Source organism: Cyprinus carpio, chromosome A1 (genome assembly GCF_018340385.1).
Source record: "Cyprinus carpio isolate SPL01 chromosome A1, ASM1834038v1, whole genome shotgun sequence".
Taxonomy (NCBI): Eukaryota; Metazoa; Chordata; class Actinopteri; order Cypriniformes; family Cyprinidae; genus Cyprinus; species Cyprinus carpio.
This window is the reverse complement of record NC_056572.1, coordinates 33,700,395-33,722,717: the sequence shown is the minus strand read 5'-3', so window position 1 is coordinate 33,722,717 and position 22,323 is coordinate 33,700,395. Positions and strand designations below refer to the sequence as shown.

The following is a 22,323-nucleotide window of genomic DNA, read 5'->3' as shown; positions in this document are numbered from 1 at the left end:
TCTGAAGGGTGATGTAACACTTAAGATTGGAGTAATGATGCTGAAAATTCAGCTTTGATCACAGCAATAAATTACATTTTACAATATATTCACACAGAAATCTGTTTTTTTAAATTGTAATAATATTTCACAATATTACCGTATTTTTGATAAAATAAACGTAGCCTTTGGGACCAGAAGAGACTTTAAAAAACATTTAAAAAATCTTACCAACCTCAAACTTTTGAATGCTAGTGTCAGTTATTGATTGCTTAATTGATTTGAGTTGGATTATGTTTTAGATTAATATTTACATTTATGCATTCAGTAGATGCTTTTATCCAAAGAGATTAACAGGTGATAGAAGTCTGAACATGGTGGGACTGAAAGTGTTTTAACAAATTACAGTTTTTGTTACATGTTTTCAGTCTTGATTCTGTTATTTCCATAGCAACACCTGCTTCCTGTTGAGAGTGGTGGCCATCAGGAGCTTCACTGTGTCAGCGCTCACACCGTAAGTAATCATGAACATTTTCTAAGCTAAAGTAGATCAAAACGCTCTGATAATAATGTGATTTTCTTTTCTCCTTCTCATTTTAAATGTCATTTTAATCTCAAAGCAGCTGAGATGGAAACATACGTTTTTACACAATTATGTTATGGGTTTATTTGAATGATGTGCATCTCATAAGTTGAGGTATAAATATTGTCTGCTCTGACCTGGGTGGCGTCACTGATCAGAGGTCAGTTTGGTCCTGCAGTCGAGGATTTCCTCATCGTTGACTGTCGTTACCCGTACGAGTACCGAGGAGGACACATTAGGGTACTTAAACCTTAAATTACTGAGTGTTTTAATGCAATGAGGTTCTCATGTTGAATATCTCCATTAAAGATCTAATCAATCCAATTCCCAGACTCAACTTTACCTAAAAATAACTATTCAAAACCACATATAAATCCAAACATCGAGTGAGACTATGATCAGAATAGCATACTTACAGTATATTTATGCTGCATTTATTTGATCAAAAATACAGAAAAACCTGCAATATTGTGACGATTTAAAACAACTGGTTTCTATGTTTGTATATATTGTAAACTGTAATTTATTTCTGTGATCAAAGCTGGATTTTCAGCATCATTACTCCAGTCTTCAGTGTCACATGATCTTCAGAAATCAGTGTAATATGCTGATTTGCTGCTCAAGAAATATTTATTTTTATCATTATTTTTATATTTTTTGGAAAACATAATACATTTTTCAGTATTCTTTGATTAATAGAAAGCTCAAAAGAACAGCATTTATTTGAAATAGAAATCTTTTGTAACTGTATAAATGTCTTTACTGTCACTTTTGATCCATTTAATGCATCCTCGCTCAATAAAAGTATCACTACTTTACTCCAAACTTTATATTTTTATATATTAATGTCACATTGAATTCATCAGCAGGTTGTTTGGTCTTCATATGTCCACCTTTAACTCATTCAGGGAGCAGTGAATCTGTACACTGAGTCTCAGATCCAGCAGGCGGTGCATCAGGCCTCGGCAGGAGCTGAACTCTCCCCCTGCCCCGCAGGAAACACCTCCTCCTGGAGGATGAGGGGGCAGCGGGCAGCTCGTCCATCTGACTCACTCCCAGAGGAGAAGGGCTCGTCGCCACGGAAACTGATCGTCTTCCACTGCGAGTTCTCTTCGGAAAGAGGCCCACATCTGTGAGAAACACACTCCACACACACACACACACTGAGTGTGTTTATGATGACACACACTTCTTACCTGATCAACAGGTGTCAGTATCTGAGGAGGCTGGACAGACGAGTGAATGTGTATCCCAGCCTGCACTATCCTGAGCTCTACCTGCTGCTGGGGGGTTACAAACTCTTCCATGCGTCTTACCCGGTACAGTACCACATAACATCTGACTGCCTTAACCACAGTGTGCTGCAGCATCTCAGTCAGGTGTCTCTGTGTCTCAGGATCTGTGTGATCCCTGCGGTTACGTGACCATGCGCCACCGCGAGTACCGGGAGCAGCTGCACGGATACCGCAGGAGAAGACCAACACGGCAGCGAAGACGACGGCCAATCAAAATACATCAGAGAACCACACGTTAACTATTATTTGTAAAAAATATTCTATGTACTATTATTATAATATAATACCTTTGCTCATTTATTTATAACCTTCATGTACACATCTCTCAACTAATCAACTAATCTGTAGGCCTTCGAATAAAGTCTTTCAAACACAGACTGTGGTTTATTGTTAATGTTTTTTTTTAAATGTAAAATGAAAAACATTGGAAAGGGGTATTTTATTTTCCATAAGTATCAAATGTATTAAAATTGCAAATTTCTCTTTTACATTTACATAGCAATAGTACATCAAGGGGGCCACAAGGAGGTCCGTGAAAAAAAGTTTAAAGACGGTGTTAAAAAAAAGTTAAAATAAATAAGTAACAAAAATGTGATTAAATTAAATAGATAAATTGATTAAAATAATTAGATAATAAAAAATGATTTAAATGAATAAATTAAACTATTTATTATTATTTTATTTTGGTTTTATTTTTATTTTCCTTATATTTCATTAGTTATTTATTTAGTGTATAATTATGCTTGCCTGGTGTTTTCTTTTTTTATTAATTTGAATTAATGTATGTTGTATGTAAATGTGTATATGTATCAATATTATTTATACTATAAATACGTTTTTTTCCTGACCCAAGATGATGAACCAAATAAAGCAATAAATTAATAATACTTCCAACAGTATACTTCTAGAGAACAGTGAAATCTATTAAAATTATTATTATTTAAAAATCATATAAAATGAAAAAGAACCTATGTTTCGCGGTGAGATCATTAATTAGTGTATATGGAACTTCCACAATAATAATATCATTATATTATAACAATTTATGTTTCATGTATACCGTTAAAATATTTAATTATTGCACTTAAACCCAGTTGTAAAACTGTAATTTCTCATCTAAACTAGTGACAGTACAAAGACGTTAATATACAATAAATCATTGCGATGACAAACAGACACTCAAGGTCGCATAGTGACGTCGCGGACGCGCGTGCTCTTTCCCCGATGGGTCGCGCGCATCAGGAAGCGTGCGTGGTCCTCCTCGCGCAAAACGACCTCCAAACACTTCCGCTCCACTCGCGGTGTCAGCATCTCTCCTCAGCATCTCCTCCGTTAACACTCCGTTACTCGCGAACATTCCCGCTGCCTGCAGACCGCGCGTCATGGCCGCGTATAAGCTGGTGCTGATCCGCCACGGAGAGAGCTGCTGGAACCAGGAGAACCGATTCTGCGGCTGGTTCGACGCCGATCTGAGCGAAACCGGAGCCGAGGAGGCCAAGAGGGGCGGCCAGGCCCTGAGAGGTGATCCGGTGCCCGCTTATTAAACTCATCTTCTCATCATCTTTTATCACTTGTAACGTTACAAGCTTGTGCTGCTCGTCCTCATTTCCTTTAACCACTGTATGTAGCCAAAGCGTTACTTGGTGATTGTTTGGTGTCCAAATAAATAAATGAATGAACGAATGAATAACAATCCACCCACAAGTCGTTATGATTAAAGATTGTTTAAAAATATAACATTGATATTGATTATTTGAAATCTGACATATGATTTTGATTGTTTTTGTTTTTGTTAGTATTAACTTCGGCTAAATGATCTCAATGGAGCAGAAAAACAAAAAGAGGAAAAGGATGTTTGGTTACATATCTGTCAGTGCCATTTTTAACAATATCGCCAAAAACACATCATAATATTTTTAAAATCATAAAAATAAAAATTTTACAAAATCCATTCATTTTTATTTATATGCAATTTTAGCAATAATTAATATATATATATATATATATTTACATTTACATTTACATTTATGCATTTAGCAGACGCTTTTATCCAAAGCGACTTACACTGCATTCAGACTATACATTTTTTACCAGTATGTGTGTTCCCCTTAAATATATATATATATATATATTTAATTATAATTATATACGTAATAATGTATAATAGTTAATTTATAATAATATATCCTGTTGAAGTTTAATTATTGCACTTCCTCCCAGTCATATAATTATTGTTAATTTGCAGCACAGTCAAGCTACTCTTCCTCATTTCTTCTTTGGCAACTTGTAGTGGATTTTCATTACAAATATAATAATCTGCTTTTTGATGTAATATTGACTAAAATGGTCATTATCGAGGTGATCAAACAAACAATTTTTTTTAACTCATTTAAATGTAGTTATTTTCTCATCTGTATCTGATAAATAACAAAGAGAACAGCATTTGAAATTGAAATCTTTTGACACAGTTCAGTTCAACAATCAGTTTAATGCGTCCTTGCTGAATAAAAATATTGATTTAGAAAAAAAAAAAAACCTTACTGACCCCAGAATATACAATGCAATATACAAACTGACGCAGATCTTGTATTCTCTCTCTTCCAGATGCGGGTTATGAGTTTGACATCTGCTACACGTCCGTGCTGAAGCGTGCCATCAGGACCCTGTGGCTGGTGCTGGACAGCATCGATCAGATGTGGCTGCCCGTGCATCGCACCTGGCGTCTGAACGAGCGCCACTACGGCGGCCTGACGGGCCTCAACAAAGCCGAGACGGCGGCCAAACACGGCGAGGCGCAGGTGAAGATCTGGAGACGCTCCTACGACATCCCACCTCCACCCATGGACCCCGAGCACGACTTCTACACCTCCATCAGCAAGGTGAGCAGGACACTGAGAATCACAGGGAATGTTTCTTGAGCAGCAAATCAGCACATTAGATTGATTTCTGAAGGATCATGTGACACTGGATGCCATGTCGCTGCAGGACCGTCGCTACGGCGACCTGACGGAGGACCAGCTGCCCTCGTGTGAGAGCCTGAAGGACACTATCGCTCGAGCGCTGCCGTTCTGGAACGAGGAAATCGTTCCTCAGATCAAGGAGGGCAAGAGGGTCCTCATCGCTGCTCACGGCAACAGCCTGCGAGGAATCGTCAAACACCTGGAGGGTGAGAAACTGTTTCAAACACCCTAAAATTACACCATACAGTACATACACCCGAAAAACACCCTGAATGAGACCAAGAGGAGTCTGGTGGGGGCTAATGCATAGGGCCCTATGAAATCAGTTTTATTTTTCCAAAAAAATGTAAAAATAATTTTAATTTTTTAATTTTTCTTTTTTAATGGTTAAATTTAATTTTAGTAATCAAAAAGCATGTCTAAATAATTGAAATCATGAAACATTTACAATTTATCACCAATTTATTAATTGTTTTTCTTTATAAAACGTTTTTTGTTTTAATTTTTCTGGATTTTGTTTGAATGGTTTAATTAAATTTTAATCATCAGAAAGCATGTCTAATTAGTTAAAATCTTGAAACTTATACAATTTAACAATAAGTTATTAAATGTTTAATTTATTAACCTAAATTAAATTTTTAGCCCCCAAAAAAAAACATCTAAAAAAAAAAAAAAAACACAAAAAATACAAAATATAAAAACACAAAAAAATAATTTTTTTTTGGGATCCTATGAAACCGTTTTCTTTTTCACAAATTCTGTAATTTCAGTTTTAATAATTAAATCAGTTGTAATAATCAAAAAGCATGTATAATCAATTAAATTCAATAATCATAAAAATGTATTATTTTTAACTAAAAATACAGCCCTATGAAGTGTTTTTTTTTCTCTCCACATATTCTGTGGTTTTATTATTCTCATCCTAATTAATTTATAATTTAATACAAATTTATTATCAAAAATTGTGATAATCAAGTGAAGGCAAAAAACAAAGTTCTGCACGACAGAAGTTTACTGTCAAAATTAAAACATGGAAGAATTTGTGATGTTCTTATAAATAATTTAATAATTACTTTTTGAAGTACCTTCCACTGTACATTAGTGATATATGTCTGTCAGAATTTCTCTTGATTTATTTATCCAAAATTTGCCAAATTCTGTGTCATTGAGTTATACTGTAATTTCCACAATTCTGTCCTTGTTTTCAGCTTTACATGATGCATTATTCACACTGGCTCTTAATAATATCCAGATTACGGGTGATGATTTTTCAGAATATCTAATGCATAACAACACCCTGGCAGCCATCCACAGTGTTTAAATGAGCATCTATCTGATTGTGCGGATTATAACCTGTATGTTTCTTCCAGGAATGTCAGAAGAGGCGATTATGGAGCTGAATCTGCCCACAGGAATCCCCATCCTTTATGAGCTGGACAAGAACCTGAAGCCGGTGAAGCCCATGCAGTTCCTGGGAGATGAAGAGACTGTCCGCAAAGCCATGGAGGCCGTCGCTGCTCAGGGCAAAGCCAAGAAGTAGATTATAACTTCACGCAATCCTCCTCAGAAATGCAACCAGTATTTTACCGTGAGCCTAGAACCAAACCACTGACCAATCATTTATCTCCAAACGCTCTCGATACAATTCAAACGTAACTGCTTGGGTATGTGTGTTAACGCTGTGAAACTGAGCCACAAGGAGGGAGTTTAGCTCTATATAGTCTCGGCACTGAAAATCCACGACCGCACATTTCGAATGATGGCACATGTGTTTGTCTGTGACGGCATCGCTTTGACAACTGTTGCCAGGCAACAGCATATATTAATCACCGGGTGGGCTGCAGAAGTGGTGCGTTTTCCCGTCTTTTGCGTGATTCATGCTTTGTACTGCTGCTCTATATCTCTGAACACCCACAGAAATCTTCTTGAAATATCCCACAAGATCTGCGTTAGGATTCACCTACATCTAGAGTCGAGAAGTGAGTTTTGTTGGTGATTAACAGCAGATTATATTCCTGTGACCTCATTTTTTGTCACTTTTTATGTGTTAAATATCACTGTATGTTGAAGACGTGCTGTAATCCATGTCATGTTCAATGCATTTTGACCCAAGTCTCCTGCAAACATTTACCGTTAAGGAAATATTGAATATTGCATCCTAATATTCAGTAATTATATAATAATTGTCTGTTCTTTTACATTTTGTTTGTACAGCAAATGTTAAAATTATTTTGCTTGGCTGAATGACAGAGTTATGTGTACAGGTATGCGAGTATGTGTGCAATCCCTAATAAATGTTGGCTTACTTGAGCAGAAATAAATAGCATGCTTTGAATATTTTTTAATCTGACATATCTATCACAATAGATAATTAAAAAACATATAAATATATTGTATTTTATCATGTATCCTAAACGTCTAAATACAAATTATGAAGAAAAATATGTTATGAAATATATATATATATATATATTGCATTCTGTAAAATATTTATTCGTGAATACTGACTTTATGTAAATAATTAAGTTGTAATTACTAATAAAATTAATAACGAATATTTTTCCAAGTTCGAAAAAGCTTGGCATTTTTCATATGCTGTATATTTACATTAACAGCCACAACAAATATGGCGGTGTACGGAAACCGCCTGCAGATGAAGTGACCAATCAGAGCGCGAGTTCCCCGCTGACTAATAGCCAATCAAAAGGCGACTGGTGCTTCTTGAAAACATGTCGCCCATGAAGCTGTGTGTTCCAGGTGGGTCGCTGTTATTAACATGCTCTCTTCGCTTCCTTTAGTGTTTATCAACCTAATTGCTGCTGCAGGGTTTGGTTATATATTCTTTGCTTATGCCCAGACTGAAAGTTCTGCGCAGTTTGATTCCACTGGAGCGTTCACGTGCTGTAGGGCTGAATCATCTGCAGCGCTGCTATTATATGACGCTGTAAACACATAAATATGTTCGATTTCAGTCAGAAACAGCTGATGTTGATTGGCTAGCTCGCTGTAATAGCGTATATCTGATTTGCTGTAAACGCGTTTAGTTATGGAGGTGTTTGAAGGGATTAAAGACTCGTTTGGCGAGCCCTGCCCACCGCCCGAGGCGCGAGCGCTGCTGTCACGCGCACCTGCCCGCATACTGCTGCAGAGCACTCACCTGTGTGCCCGCATACTGCTGCAGAGCACTCACCTGTGAGCCCGCAACCTGCTGCAGAGCACTCACCTGTGTGCCTCTACTGCACCAGCTCACAGCCGATGGGTGACTCGAGTTGTTTTCATCACTCAGATTGCCCTGAAATGCTCATTTACATCAAGTCACAGAAATCCAACTCATTCAGTTTGGAAAAAATCGCGTTTATTTACTTACATTAGAAATAAATGGGGCACGTGTAAGGAAGGGTTTCGAAGTAGAAATATAAAACTCACGGTTTTGTTAATATATTTTAATTTATTTATTTATCAATTACTGTACAGAACTGTATGTTTCCTTTTGTTGTTTGAGAGAAGACCCTCTTTTTAGTGGTTTATTAGCGGATGAACTTTTTATGACGTTTTTCTGTTTTCTGTGAGTGCACTTTTTAAATGCATATTCAAATAGTCATATATATGTGTGTATATTTAATATATATTTAATATAAATATATACACAGTACACACATATAGGCTATATTATGTAAACACAAACTTTTGTTTTTGGATGCGATTAATCGATTTGACAGCACTAATAAAAACACTTTATTGCAGTATGTAAACTAAAAACATACCTCCACAATTCATGAGAACTGTTTTCCTCACAATTTTGAGTTCGCATCGTACAGTACTAACTTTTTGTGTTTTTCCTCTAGCAGTTTTCAGACATGTGCGTTATAAACTCAGAATTGTGAAAAAATCAGAATTGTGAGATTTAAAAATCATGATAATTTTTTTTTTTTATTCTCTGGCTATTGGAGCAAGAACAAACAAACAAAAAAAAAAAAAAAGCGAGATGTAAATTAAAAATTCTGAAATAAAAAAAAAAAATCTAAATTGTGAGATGTAAACTCAACTGAGAGAGAAAAAGTCAAAAATGTGAGGTTAAAAACTTTTTATCTTTATTATATTTTTATTTCATATCGGAAATTAATTTACTAAACATATTGCATATTGGAGTAACAGGTGAAATATTGGAATAACCTGTGGTGAGTCTTGTGGTTAAACTGTTGAGGTGCATTTTTTTTTTACGTTTTTCTTGCCCCATAGACTTCCGTTATAAGTGTTTTGCTGTACATGATTAGTGTGTTTTAACAAACTGTTTGATGAGGCTTGGTTCGTCTGCTGTTGTTCCTGCAGGTGAAAGGCTCTGCAGCACGGAGGACTGTATCCCTGGTACCGGCACGTATCTGCGGCACGGCTACATCTTCGCTTCACTCACGGGATACGTGCTGAGAAAGAACGAGGGAGAGGAGGTCCGTTCATCAGTGTCACTTTTATGGATATCTTTGTTTGAACATAGCCATTTTGTTCATTTGTAAGACTTAAATGCTCATGCATCTTGATAATCCAGTGGTGAAATTGTATTCCGTCCTCTTTCTTTATAGCTCCCGGTGATTTCGGTCGTTAGGGAGACAGAAACACAACTTTTGCCTGACGTGGGTGCCATCGTCACCTGTAAGGTGAGAGTTCTAATGTGTCTGATAGTCGTCATATGCCTGATCTCATTTTGTTTGTTACAATTGTTCTGTGTATTAAATGTATGATTATTTCCTTTGCAGGTGACGAGTATCAACCCACGATTTGCTAAAGTCCACATCTTATATGTCGGTTCGACCCCACTAAAAGACCGGTTTAGAGGCACTATCAGGTATGGATGTTTTATACATCAATCTATCCTTCATTTTTTTTACCCATCATATGTATTAAATAAAGTAAGTTTCATTCATGTTTTACAAGCAGGTCCTGTTGGGTAAATTATTATCAGTAATAGAAGTAAAATATTTCATCTGATCTGCTAAACTCCGTTTGGTTTGATTTCTCCAGAAAAGAAGACGTGAGAGCGACAGAAAAAGATAAGGTGAGTTCATGGGAAATTATTCATGTTTATTTTTTTTTTTATCTAATAAGCTCTTCATTTTTGTTTTGTTTTAAAAAATAATATAAAAATTTAATGTGAAAGACCCTAACAGTAATGATTGAAAAAAAATATATATGTACCAAAATTTGACCAAAAAATGTTGTATAATGCTTAAATATCCAGATATATATTTTCTAAGCTAACTTCTAGATGTTGATTTTTACTGTAATAATGTTCCAAAAGTTTGCATATTTGCTCATACAAACTTCACATAAATATGATCTAAATGAGATCTCAGTTACCTAAAATCCCAAATAGAAGTGCATATTTTATGGTTACTACTGCAGGTTAATTAGTTTTTATATTATTTAATAAATAAAAAAATTATACTTACTGCTCTCGGTCAAAAATATTCACAAACATCTTGTATATGGCACTTTTTCAAAAAGTGCAGGAGGGTTAAAATGTCATGTATTGAATTGCTCTTTTCAGGTGGAGACGTACAAAAGCTTCAGGCCAGGCGACATTGTCCTTGCAAAAGTTGTATCCTTTATGCTAAATGAAAAGCGGTTTTCCTGTCGTCATGGATGTGTTGCTGATGACCCTTGACCTTGGCTGTCAGATCTCTTTGGGCGACGTGCAGTCGAACTACCTGCTGACCACAGCGGAGAACGAGCTGGGTGTAGTCGTGGCCCACAGCGAGGCGGGTGAGGGAACGCTCAAATAGCAGTGCACTCTAAAAAATAGTTCATCCAAAAATGAAAGTTTGCTGAATATGTACACACTTTTCGGCTATCCAAGATGAGTTTGTTTCTTCATAGGACACAGATTTGGAGAAATGTAGCATTGCATCACTTGCTCACCAGTGGATGCTCTGCAGTGAATGGGTGCCGTCAGAATGAGTCCAAACAGCTGATTAAAACATCACAAGTAATCCACACCCACTCCAGTCCATCAGTTAACGTCTTGTGAAGTGAAAAGCTGTGTGTTTATAAGAAACAAATTCATTATTAAGACTTTTTAACCTTAAACTGTCACTTCTGGCCAAAATAGCCCATAGTCCATAATAACTCTCCCTCCAGTGAAAAAGTCCATTCCCTGTTGTACTCTCACATCAAAATCCACTGGCATATCCGTGCAGATTTCTCTCCTGATTCAGCCGAAACTACTTTTTCCAGGAGAAAACAATATTATAGATAGAGAACTTAATTTTAGCCGGAAGCAATGGTTTGACGTTAAAAACATCTTAATGATTACAAACTCACAGCTTTTTTACTTCAGCAGACGTTAATTGATGGCCTGGATTACTTGTGGTTTATTGTGATGTTTTTATCAGCTGTTTGGACTCTCATTCTGACGGCACCCATTCACATCCATTGGTGAGCGTGTGATGCAATGATAAATTTCTCCAAATCTGTTGTGGTGAAGTAACAAACTCATCTAAATCTAGGAAGGCCTGAGAGTGAGTACATTCTTATTTATGAAGAGTTCACCCAAAATTGTTCATCACGGTCTGAAATCCCGCAGGGGCTCAGATGGTGCCCATCAGCTGGTGTGAGATGCAGTGTCCACGCACACACGCCAAAGAGTTTCGCAAGGTGGCGCGGGTACAGCCGGAGTACCTGCAGGCCTGAGCCACGCCCTTAGACCACACCCACTGGAACACACAGCTTCAAAGACACGCCCCCTCACACGGAACTCTCAGCCCAAAAACATTCTGTTTGGAATTCTGTGTGAATGTGGATTGTTACATTCCACACTGCCTGTGATGCACACTACTAAGTGAATACTGCATGAGTATCACATTACCGTAATTTAATGTAGTTGCATTACTAAGCAGTATTCTGGCATTACTGATGCTCTGATACACCCGTGATTGTAATATCACATGTTCAAATGTCTTGCAATCCTTTTGGAAGCTCTGAAACATGTGTGGAATGTCATATTTTGTTGATTGACTTCCACTTTAAATGTTCCTAGATGTTTAGAGCAGAAACTTGGAACAATCTATGGGTGAATCTCTGTAAACTTTGCCATTTTTGGTCACATTTCATCACGAAATCAAAAGGAAAGAAATTACATTTTGTGTAAAGCAACTAAAGGACCATTGATATGTTTGTGTAGTATAAATGGAGCTTCAAAACCAATGGCTCTTTTCCAGTGTGGAAAACTGGAACTGTACTATTATTACGGTCACAACAGGATTTGAAGTTTCTAGAGCAATAACATTTGGCGGCACTGTTTTCTAACTCCTCAAAACACATGAACCACAAAAAATAGTCACCCAGAGATGAATTGACTTTTATCTTGCTGCTTTTATTCAGAACTTCTGGAAATGTCTTATACCTTTTCCTTATTCTGTCTTTTTTTCTGGAACTGTTTTGAAAGGTCATGTGTTTACAAGAAAAAAAAATAAAGTGTTTAACATCACAAGTTCAGCTCTGTTTGTCCTGAATTTTTCATTGTAGTTTGATATAAAGATAGCGCATTTTAACAGCAAATGATATATTAATGTAGCTCAAACTGTAAAGCTTGGTGTCACTGCAAAACCCTCTATTCTGAAACCTTTATTTTTAAGAGGGTAAGACTCAATACAAGTGTTTTGAGGTAAAACTGACTTGCTTTGGCTGTGATTCCTTGTCGACGTCCCTCTGTAGGGCGAGACGGAGGGCCTGTGGAAGAAAAGTCTCAACATGACATATATGTGACCCTGGACCACAAAACCAGTCTTAAGTGTCAATTTTTCAAAATTGAGATTTATACATCATCTGAAATCTAAATAAATAAGCTTTTCATTGTTGTCTGGTTTGTTAGGAGGACAATATTTGGCTGAGATACAACTATTTGAAAATCTGGAATCTGAGAGTGGAAAAAAATTCAAAATATTGAGAAAATCGCCTTTAAAATTTTCCATATGAATTCTTAGCAATGCATATTACTAATCAAAAATTAAGTTTTGATATATTTACGGTAGGAAATTTACAAAATATTTTCATGGAACATGATCTTTACTTAATATCCTAATAATTTTTGGCATAAAAGAAAAATCGATAATTTTGACCAATACAATGTTTTTTTGGCTATTGCTACAAATATACTCCAGTGACTTAAGACTGCTTTTGTGCTCCAGGGTCACATATATATATGGTGAGTGTGATGGTGTATGTAAAACATAAGTGATTGTACCTGATCTAAAGAAACTTCATCCTGATTTCCAGGCTTTTCCGACAGGAACACAACATCAGACTGAGCGCAGAGAGAGAACGCATTGAGATACAGCGAATTAAGTTTTAATGTCAAATGTCATTTAAACTGGGATGAGCTGAACACTTTCCTAATCAGGCATGAGGTGCAACATACATGGCCGGATGAATCTAACAAAACTATAATGTCACAAAGCAAGATATTACAAATTATATTTTGCATAAATAAAATGATGGTTATTTATAGGACAATGAGGGTTTTCGTGAATGTGAATCTTATTGCTTTCACTGTAATATGCAAGAAAAAAAAAAAATTTTACATGGAAGTAATTGAACTACTTTATGTGTTAAATTTAAAAACAAACACACGGCATTAATTTACGTAAATGCTACTTTTTACAACATAAATTACACAAAACATTTTAAATTATACATAAAATAATTGTATTAGTTGTCCAAAAAAATAAGTGGTATAATATAAATAAATACTGTCATAAACTGATTAGACAACATATTAATTATTTAGATTTTGGATGAATCATGACCTGCACACATTCTTGACAGATTTTGTGATACTGACCCTGTTATGAAGCAGCAGTGTTGTTATTGTTAACTAAAACTATTAAAAAATCATATTAGTTACGTCAAATAAAGCTAAAATAAAAAAAATATACATATTACTCATGAAAAATTGAAACCTAAAAAATAAAAAAAAGCAAAAATTAGAAAAGTTGCCTTGGCAACCAACTTAAATAAAATTACTAAAACCGAAAAATAACAATAAATTGAAGATAAACATAAATATTAAATAAATAAAATAGAAAAAAAGAACATAACGAAACTCCTAAACCTTTAACTAAAATTTAAACTAAAAATATGAAAATAAAAGCTAATTAAAAAATTAATAAATACTATATAAGTATATAAATAATACTAAAATAACAGAGCATGATGTTAAGAAAAACATATTACATGATTAAATATCGATGCTGAAGGTCATCACAGCTTCATGAGCCTCAGTTTAGTCCCAGCAGGATAAAACTTACCGCTTTATTTGCTCTCTCCACGACTGCCTCATGATGCTCCTCTTCAGGCTTTCTCTTCTGAACTTTTTCTGGGGTTTTCTTTCAGTATTTATTACTGCGCTTCTTTCCCACTGGTTCCTCCTCAATCTCAACGTCATCCTCAGTCTCAGCCTTGATTCTCTTTTTCATCTCCTCGTCCGCTGAGCTCACCTGTCCTCCGTTGGCGCGAGGAAGACTCTGACCTTCATCCACGCCTTTCAATTTCAATTTCTTCTTTAGCTTCTTGCTCTTCTTCTCCAGCTTTTCATTTGAGCTAATGTTATCAGGCTCTTCAACTGCTGAAGATTTCTTCCTCTTCTTCTTCTTCAACTTTTGCTCTTCCTGTTCACATTGGTCTGCTTCTTTCTGCTTTTTTCTTTTCTTCTTTATACCCTCAAATTCTTTGTTTTGTTTTTCTTCGGCCAGCTCATCATCATCATCAGTTTTTCTCTTCTTCTTCTTCCTCTTCCTCTTTACTATCTCTACACTGTGTCTTAAATCAGCTTCTTCTTTTTTGATCTCTACCTCCTTTTTCTTCTTTATAGCTTCCACCTCTTCTTCCCATCCTTGTTTCTTGGCTTTCTTTTTCTTGGACACTAAATGATCTCCATCCTCACTGGTGATCTCTTCTTCTTTCTTCTTTATCTTCTTCTTTGTCTTCTCAGGAGCATCACTGATGTTTATATCCGAGCGCTCTGTTTCCACGGTAGTCTGGACGGACGCATCGTAACACACAGGGCTGTTTGTTTCCACTTCCTCCTTCGCTTTCTTTTTCTTCTTTCTCTTCTTCTCAGCCCCAACACTCTCCCGTTTCTCTCCGTCTCTGATGTTTACATCCAAAGTTTCGTGATTAACAACAGTCTGGACGACCTTACTTTCTTCTTTTTCTTCTTCTCTTTAGTCGCCCCGTCAACTGCATGCCAACTTTTGTCAACCAACTTCTCAAAAACCTCCTGATGTTCTTCTTGCTTTGTGCATCCTAGAGGTGCTTTTCACTGGTTTTCTTAGTTGGTTTTTCCTCTGATTCTGGATCAGCCTTCACCATCTGCAAACTCAGAAAACACATTATCTCAGACAGAGGAACGACATTCAAAAATATCTAAAAGTCCCACTCAAATTTATACTCATGAAAGAGATAAACTGATTTATTATCATTTTTTATGAATTGCAATTGTCAGTTTTCAGTTCTGTGCTGGTATATGTCATTAGTTTGATGTGTGTATGTGTGGAATGACTGTATTATTTGGGTTAGCTGTTTGTTTTATTACTTTCTCATTTGCCACACGTGGGAAAGCTTTCCTTTCGACTCTTACCCGGAAGAAATCGCTCGTCATTTCCTTGGTATCCCCTCTACGCGTCCTTGGCAACAGTGACTGAACGAGTACGTGCATTATGTGGTATGCAAAGAGACGCTCTGAAAACACTGTAGGAATGTTTATTAGAATTTGTCTCAAATATAGACATCAAGTATAGGGAAAAATACAACGATTCTGTGCAATATACCTGAACATCACGAGCAGAATAAATAACAAATTCAGCCGTTTCCATTGACCCTGTTGAAATGTCTCAATCTGTGAGACTGCAGCACCGTCACAGCAGCATCCAGACACGTTTATTACACAGTATTGCCTTACAAGATCAAACACGGCATTACATTTATAGAGGAATCCCATCAACTGCATCATAAGGACTGACAATCAAGCGTGCAAAGATTGGGAAAAAAAAACATCAAACGTGATATCAAAACAAACTAAAAGATAGAATTAGAAAAGGTTTAAAAAGAAGATACCAATTGAACAATTTAATACAAAACAGTTCAAATAAATTCAATACATTTCAAAGTGATATATTTTGATTATATATTTAAAGTGGAATGTAGGTAGAAGATTTGCTAAGGCTAGAAATTATTGAAATAATCTGTCACACAATCTCTTTAAAGTCAACATGACAATAACTGACCCTTTTAACTTTTTTCCTTAATACAGATTTCTGATTAGATTTTGAATAATTCATCTGTCTCTTTTTTTTTTAGCTGACATTTCAGATCCCTCTTAATTTCCCCCTGCTGTTCACATTTATTCACATTGAATAAATAAATGAATGACATTTATTCTCTCACACTCAGAAATGTGTCATATTATGTAAGTACTTGGGTCTGTTACCAGCGTTTCATGTTGACTTTAAAGCTCCCTCTCCTTCCTCTTTCACACATCTCTATTTATGTAAACTCTTATTTGTCTGATTCATGTAATCTAAACAGACATCACCAGAGTGATATCGAATATATAGCACGTCCTTTATTTTGTATTAAGCACTTAATAGAGAACATGTGCAAAATTAGCCTGCTCCCATGTGGAAAATGTCCATTAAATTAAATCAGCTTATTTATTAGAGGAGCATTTACAAATGATTAACATGGAACCTTAATAAAGTGCCTTTTGACCCTGTGAATCACCCGAAGTCAATCCTTTCTGGGGGCAGAAGAGGACATTATTGCCATGGTAACCGCTCTCACCACAGATGCCTCCCTGTGAAGTTTGGAGGGGCTGTTGGGATCTGGAACATAGAGCGTGAGGGGAATTGTGTGTGAAACGTAGTCATTAACGCATTAAAGTTAATATATAGTATTGTTACTGACCGGTCCTGAGTTCATGAGCAGGGCCATCTCAGTGGGCTGGTAAACGTGACTCCGGAACGGCACAGTGGGACGTATCAATCCGTTATGATAACCTCCTGTCTGCAGAACTGCAAAAAACAGAACAATATACAGTATATATATGTGATTATGCAAAACATCTGTATATTATAACACTAATCTAGCTAAATAGAATTTAGCACTGCAAACACAGAATATTTTCCTAAAGTTCCCAAAGCGCTGTTTTTGGAAGAACCAAATAATAACATTCTAGAAACGTTTTTATAACCATAAACTAACCTCCACAGAATGTTGCTCATGCTTTTTGTGCGTCAACCTACCTGCACTGTGCTCCTCTACAGTGTACGCCTGACTCTCTGCGAACGGAGCTCTGGGATTGGTCGGCCGCTCGTCGTCATGGTAACTTTGTGCCGTTGGCGGCTGAGGGGTGTCGTAGTAGTTCTGCCCGGTGTCTGCATTCCTCTGACTGGACGGACGCAAGCACAGGTGCGTTTCTGGGATAGCGTGAAATAACAGCAGCACCCAACCCTCGGTCACCAAAGCAACCGCTAATGCTGGCTCATCCCAATCCTTTGCTACGGTTGTGAGGGCGGCATCACCGTAGAGATACAGACCGAGCCAGGCGACCCAGAGGAGAAGCGAGGACAGACAAGTGAGGAAAAGCCAGACAGCGTTGCACCTCCACTTCATACTCTTCCTGCTCGACTCCTCTCTGTTGCTTCCTCCACACAACACCACAGCCAACGACAACATGCTGGCCGCTAGCAACAACGCTAGAGCATAGCTACACACCAACACAAAGTCTAGAGGCAGGTAATTGCAGGCTGCATGTCCCTCACGGACCACCGTAAGCAGCAGCCATTCTCCAGCAATGATGCCTTGAACCATAGTGAGTGCAAAAGCCAATCCGGCGAGAGAGCTGCCCGCTGGGCTCCGCCTCCCTCCGGCCAGCTTCTTCAGTCGCACACCCTGCACCAGCAGACAGGAGAAACACATCGCAAACAGCGCCCCCCACAGCCCACGGCGCACCATGCAGAGCACCTCGCCACGCCCCACCAAGAACACCAGCGATAGGCTGAAGAGACCCATCGTTCCGGCCAACAGGAGGAGGAGGGGACCGACGCCACATCGCTTCTCCGGTTCCGTTACCGTTTTCAGCTTGGCTAAAAGAATCACGGCTAGAATCAAAGCAGATATGGTACCGGCGCACGCTATGGCCTCCAGCACCACGCCCCACACCGACTCCAGATCGCACAAAACTCTGTAGGGCGGGTCCACTGTAGCACCACATCCATGAGGAGGGGGTGGGGCTTTAACCTTGGGCGGGTCCTCAAGAGCGCAGCAGCCAATCAGAAAGAGAATGAAGATGAGGGTGGGCCTTAGAGCCATGGCTGTAAGAGAAAGAATACAACAAAATTTTATTTCTTCAGTTTAGTTTTTGTGTAAAGCCTAAAGTATACTTCATTTTTACACGTATCTGAGGGTCTGTGTGCAGTATGTGTGATACAAATTTAGTCTCCAGAACAGTACACGTGTACAATATATGCACCACCAGAATAGTATGTGCATACTTTGGCTCTGTCCCAAATCGCACCCTAAACCCTCACAGGGTTTAATTATCGAGAGGAAGTCGGCTGCGTAACTTGTCCTAATACGCACTGAGGGTGCATAGTGGCTGCAAAGGGGGTGCTCACGAGCACCCTTCTGAAAGCTAAAATGACGAATGGGACACCCGTGGTGTCGTGGATTTAACGGACACACACGCACCGCAAGTGCACATGAAGGTGCCATTTGGGACAGGGCCTTTGTATGTGTCGGTCGCACATGTGCATTAAATTTGTTTTGCACTACTCCGTTGTTCCAGAAGGTGGCAACACTGGCCTGGGCTGTTGTTTCACTGTAGAAAGCAAATCTAAAGAGACAGAACAACAACAAACATTCGGAAGGCGCGTGTGTGAGCAGGTTTTGAGGAAGCAGCAACTTTAATTTGAAAGAATACAAAGATATTTTTATCAGTCATACCTTCTGGAGAAAAATAGCGCAGACACTGGACAAAGATTAAACTTTCTAGAACACGTGTGGATTTCTGCGTTCCCACATGCTATGAAATAGTGTATACTTATGCTTTCAACTGTACGTATATGCTAGCGTATGCATACATAAACTAAGTATACTTTGGGCATAAAGATTTTTTAAAAAAAATCAGTAAAAACCAAACCAACCAGCTCTAAAATGAACCACAAGAAGTCACTTTGAAATGACAATTTTCTTATGGAAAATTGCAGTGTTTATTATAAATGATTTAATGGTTTATTATAAATGTATTTCAGAAATCTCTGTAGAAAAGAATGTTTAATCAGGTCCGAATTTCGATGGGGGACTGTGTATATCGCGCAGTTTTACTCATTCCCGCAGCTTTCGAGTTTATAATGAGGAAAACCCCTGCAAACATTTAAGCAATATAACATATAGGTTAGGTGAAATCTACACAAACTATCAGATAAAATCTTCTCGAGTCTCGGCCTTAATCAGGTTATACGCCATACTGGAATTTAACGCGGATGAAAATTAAGCTGTGAGGAATAGACTAAAGCCTATAATGTCTTTACAATGGCGCGCACTGATTCTCAAAACTCACAACTTTTATAGACATTTACATTTCGTCATTAATTCGTTAATGAATCAATTCGTAATTTCTGTGAATCACACGAGGTCGCTGCAATTTGCAAACTACAACAATCCAATCCAACAGGTATTTAGACAACAGATATTTTTAGATTCATTTTTTTTCTCGTTCGAGTGTCCTTTTTTACTAGGATAAACTTCACAATAGCTAAAAAAAGATTCGCAATTTAGCCTACGTTTCAACTGTATTTACAATAAAGCCTTAAAAATGATCAGAAACGACAGTAGGCTATACAACATAGAACTGAGTCACTGATTATAAATAAGTGCACATTATTACAGTAGCCTACAGACTTGCTGCTGTAATCTCCATTTCCATAGTAACAGCCACTTCTCTGGTTAGGAATTTGGCTATTAAATACATTTTTTGAAAAGAAACGAATGGAATTTTTACACATTTCACCTTTTGAATTGCGTTGTTATTTGTTTGTTAGATAACAATAGTCGGGCTATAATTTTTCAGATGCATTTGCTCATCCTCTGCTGCTGAGTTGTAGAAGCCGAGTGTAAAGAGGAGTCTGTCTCGCATCCTCTACCCTTTATAAACTCCCGACAGTTGCTATGGCAACCAGCGGCGCGCGTGGGCTGGCCTAGATGGAGCTGCGCGCAATTTATATAAAGAGGCAAGAAACGCGCTCGCGCACACACACGCACACGGTGTGTTTAAACATACACAACTATAAGCTCCAATTTACAAGAGTTAATTAAACACCGCTAAATCACAAATAAATAAAAATGATTAAAGAATAGATTTGCAGGCAAAACAGTTATATAAACCACATCAACGCGCTGACAGCAATAGGTGTTACTCACCTTATGACTTCAGACTGTATTTTAGATAACGCCTTGAATGGAGTAGTCGATACGTATTTATTAGTGCAGGATAGCTTCTGCACACATTCCCACAATGCAAATCTCTTCTTATGGTGTGGGAATTATCCTGAAAAATACAAACTCCTGCACTGACATTGCAACCGAACGCCGCGCTTTTCCTCGGTGCTCAATAGTTGAAAGCCAGTGACAGAAACCAGCTGATGTGCGACAGGCGGCTTCACACCCACACACTACATCTGTAAGAGAGCATCCTAATGTCTCGATTTCGCTGCTTGCTTCTCTCTTTCAGCCTCTTTTTGACCGTGTTAAATCTCCTCTTTCCGCGAGAGCTTTTGCTGCGCGCGTCCTGCGCGGTTTCCTCCGTGGATCCGCGTTCAGTAGAGGGTAAAATTCACGTCTGATTCAGTATAGACCTCAGTGGACCGCTGTTGTCACATGCATCTCTCTCTCTCTCTTGCTCTCTCTCTCTCTCTGAAGGGCTTCATTTGCAGCATTGTGACTGCTGCTGATGCAGAGCCTATAAATAAACCAAGGCAAACTCTTCAGCAATCATGCTTCTCACACTCTCGTGATGATCCAAACGCTCAGACTTCAGGCCTAAAGATCTCCAGTTAGACCTCTCGCTGTCATAGACACCTGACAGGCCATACACACACTCACGGCCAGGTGTGTGTCCACGTGCAATTACTTGAGGGAGTCTTATGTAATAAAGATCCAAGTGCTTCAGGTCATACATGTCCATTAGTGTCTGTGTGTGTGTGTGTGTGTGTCTCTCTCTCTTTAAGTAGCCTTCAGATAATCCTGTCCAGTGGTGAGTATTAGAAAGAGTTTACTCAGCTCTCCTTTCATTATTTGTCAAAAGAATGTCCCCGCAAGGACAAGGATTTAGGATATTGCCATCTTTTGTGGGGACATTTTGTCCCATAACGTAGGGTATATCTGAACCACACACACACACACACACACACACACACACACACACACACACACATGCGTCAGCACACAGTAACATAAGACTCCAGATTAGTGCTGGTTGAGATTAGGTTAAGCTGCATTTAGATGACTTGTTAAACTGCACTCATTCAGCAGAACTTTAAGAGCTGAATAGGTAAGGTGACCATAAGACCATTCTGATGTAGTATTTTGTATAATGCATACCCAGCTAACAGGGATCGTTCTCAGAACTTCTGATAAGGTTCTCTCAAACTTATGAAGAAACATTCTTAAGTAACGTTAATAAAACGTTCAGTCGATGTTATCTGGTCTTTAATAATGTTCTCAAAATGATAGCACAAAAACATTATTCATACATTGTTCATGTTTTTAAAAACGTTTTAGTTGGATGCTCATATAATGTTAAGTATTACTTATTGTTTCATAAAGTTCAAAAGGAACGTTCCCATAACGTTTGAAAAATGCTAAAAATGGAACATTCCCTTAATGTTTGCATAACCAAGAAAAATAATTGAATGTTCACAAGATATTAGAATATTTTAGACTATTTATCTATCTGAGCAAGTAAAGACTGATTAATCTGAAAGGAGTAGTCTATAAAGCACTGCCACCATGTTCAGTGTGTGTACTGTAAACACCTCAGACAGACATGAATGCAGCAGTAAAGAAGCCTGTACTGACTTAACTTTACAGACAGATTATCTTCACTGCTGTTCTTACACTAACAGGTTATTAGGACACAGAGGACAGAGCCTCTAATCAGATGAAAAAAAGTATAATATATATGTCTTAATTTTGTTAATTTAATTAAATGACTAAGTAAAATAATGAGTTCATTTGAGTTTTTGTATGGAGGTTTCATTTGTTAGACACTAGAGAGCGTCCTAGCACCTGATTTGTGTTTTGGGGTTTGTGGTTTCAGATTGTTCTTTACCAATGTTGCATTTGTTGAGGCCAGGATGTGATCATCTGTAAGCACGATGCGTTCCCACCAACTGGAAACATTTTTTTGTTAGCAGGATTTTTTAAAGCTATTATTATATATTGAAAAATATATTTC

At 37.7% G+C, this 22,323-nt stretch overlaps 5 protein-coding genes across 6 annotated transcripts in view; 3 read left to right on the top strand and 2 right to left on the bottom strand.

The window, feature by feature from the left end:
- Positions 1-2,314, top strand: part of cdc25d (cell division cycle 25 homolog d) — a 5,447-nt gene extending 3,133 nt beyond the window's left edge. Inside the window, exons 8-12 of the mRNA XM_042763698.1 lie at positions 431-493; positions 704-802; positions 1,471-1,694; positions 1,770-1,881; positions 1,959-2,314. Of these exons, the coding sequence (XP_042619632.1) occupies positions 431-493; positions 704-802; positions 1,471-1,694; positions 1,770-1,881; positions 1,959-2,096 (636 nt within the window). The 3' untranslated portion in view covers positions 2,097-2,314. The remainder of the gene's footprint in view (positions 1-430; positions 494-703; positions 803-1,470; positions 1,695-1,769; positions 1,882-1,958) is intronic.
- Positions 2,315-3,104: 790 nt separating this feature from the next.
- LOC122146120 (phosphoglycerate mutase 1) lies at positions 3,105-7,138 on the top strand. The gene is made up of 4 exons (XM_042763673.1): positions 3,105-3,378; positions 4,462-4,736; positions 4,843-5,023; positions 6,188-7,138. Exons 1-4 carry the CDS (start codon positions 3,240-3,242, stop codon positions 6,355-6,357), a joined length of 765 nt encoding a protein of 254 aa, XP_042619607.1. The 5' UTR covers positions 3,105-3,239; the 3' UTR covers positions 6,358-7,138.
- A 296-nt stretch (positions 7,139-7,434) lies between these two features.
- Positions 7,435-12,305, top strand: exosc1 (exosome component 1). Its single transcript, XM_019074904.2, has 8 exons — positions 7,435-7,574; positions 9,147-9,262; positions 9,395-9,469; positions 9,569-9,657; positions 9,834-9,867; positions 10,360-10,410; positions 10,490-10,574; positions 11,395-12,305. The coding sequence occupies exons 1-8, from the start codon at positions 7,547-7,549 to the stop codon at positions 11,499-11,501; spliced, it is 585 nt and encodes a 194-aa protein (XP_018930449.1). The 5' UTR covers positions 7,435-7,546; the 3' UTR covers positions 11,502-12,305.
- Positions 12,306-12,922: 617 nt separating this feature from the next.
- LOC109057634 (protein MNN4-like) lies at positions 12,923-15,645 on the bottom strand. The gene is made up of 4 exons (XM_042764850.1): positions 15,638-15,645; positions 15,489-15,548; positions 14,117-15,029; positions 12,923-13,113 (listed from the first exon to the last, which is right to left on the bottom strand). Exons 1-3 carry the CDS (start codon positions 15,643-15,645, stop codon positions 14,198-14,200), a joined length of 900 nt encoding a protein of 299 aa, XP_042620784.1. The 3' UTR covers positions 12,923-13,113; positions 14,117-14,197.
- Positions 15,554-21,007, bottom strand: gprc5bb (G protein-coupled receptor, class C, group 5, member Bb). Of its 2 annotated transcripts, none has more exons than XM_042763648.1 (4): positions 20,289-21,007; positions 17,111-18,181; positions 16,773-16,879; positions 15,554-16,690 (listed from the first exon to the last, which is right to left on the bottom strand). In XM_042763648.1, exons 2-4 carry the CDS (start codon positions 18,177-18,179, stop codon positions 16,646-16,648), a joined length of 1,221 nt encoding a protein of 406 aa, XP_042619582.1. In that variant the 5' UTR covers positions 18,180-18,181; positions 20,289-21,007; the 3' UTR covers positions 15,554-16,645. The 2 variants fall into 2 exon arrangements, with proteins under 2 accessions (XP_042619582.1, XP_042619591.1); XM_042763657.1 differs by lacking the exon at positions 20,289-21,007 and adding an exon at positions 19,879-20,023.
- Positions 21,008-22,323: the final 1,316 nt, after the last annotated feature.

Excerpts from the sequence above, each read along its gene's own strand:
- LOC122146120 (XM_042763673.1), top strand. The coding sequence starts at position 3,240 with ATGGCCGCGTATAAGCTGGTGCTGATCCGCCACGGAGAGAGCTGCTGG. Across the intron at positions 4,737-4,842 it reads TCTACACCTCCATCAGCAAG|GACCGTCGCTACGGCGACCT; the intron begins GTGAGCAGGACA and ends ATGTCGCTGCAG. Across the intron at positions 5,024-6,187 it reads AATCGTCAAACACCTGGAGG|GAATGTCAGAAGAGGCGATT; the intron begins GTGAGAAACTGT and ends TGTTTCTTCCAG.
- exosc1 (XM_019074904.2), top strand. The coding sequence starts at position 7,547 with ATGTCGCCCATGAAGCTGTGTGTTCCAG. Across the intron at positions 9,658-9,833 it reads CGGTTTAGAGGCACTATCAG|AAAAGAAGACGTGAGAGCGA; the intron begins GTATGGATGTTT and ends TGATTTCTCCAG. Across the intron at positions 10,411-10,489 it reads ACATTGTCCTTGCAAAAGTT|ATCTCTTTGGGCGACGTGCA; the intron begins GTATCCTTTATG and ends CTTGGCTGTCAG.
- LOC109057634 (XM_042764850.1), bottom strand. Across the intron at positions 15,030-15,488 it reads GTCACTGTTGCCAAGGACGC|AGAAGAAGAAAAAGAAGAAA; the intron begins GTAGAGGGGATA and ends GGGCGACTAAAG.
- gprc5bb (XM_042763648.1), bottom strand. The coding sequence starts at position 18,179 with ATGGCTCTAAGGCCCACCCTCATCTTCATTCTCTTTCTGATTGGCTGC. Across the intron at positions 16,880-17,110 it reads TGTAGAGGAGCACAGTGCAG|TTCTGCAGACAGGAGGTTAT; the intron begins GTAGGTTGACGC and ends TGTTTTTTGCAG. Across the intron at positions 16,691-16,772 it reads TGCTCATGAACTCAGGACCG|ATCCCAACAGCCCCTCCAAA; the intron begins GTCAGTAACAAT and ends TCTATGTTCCAG.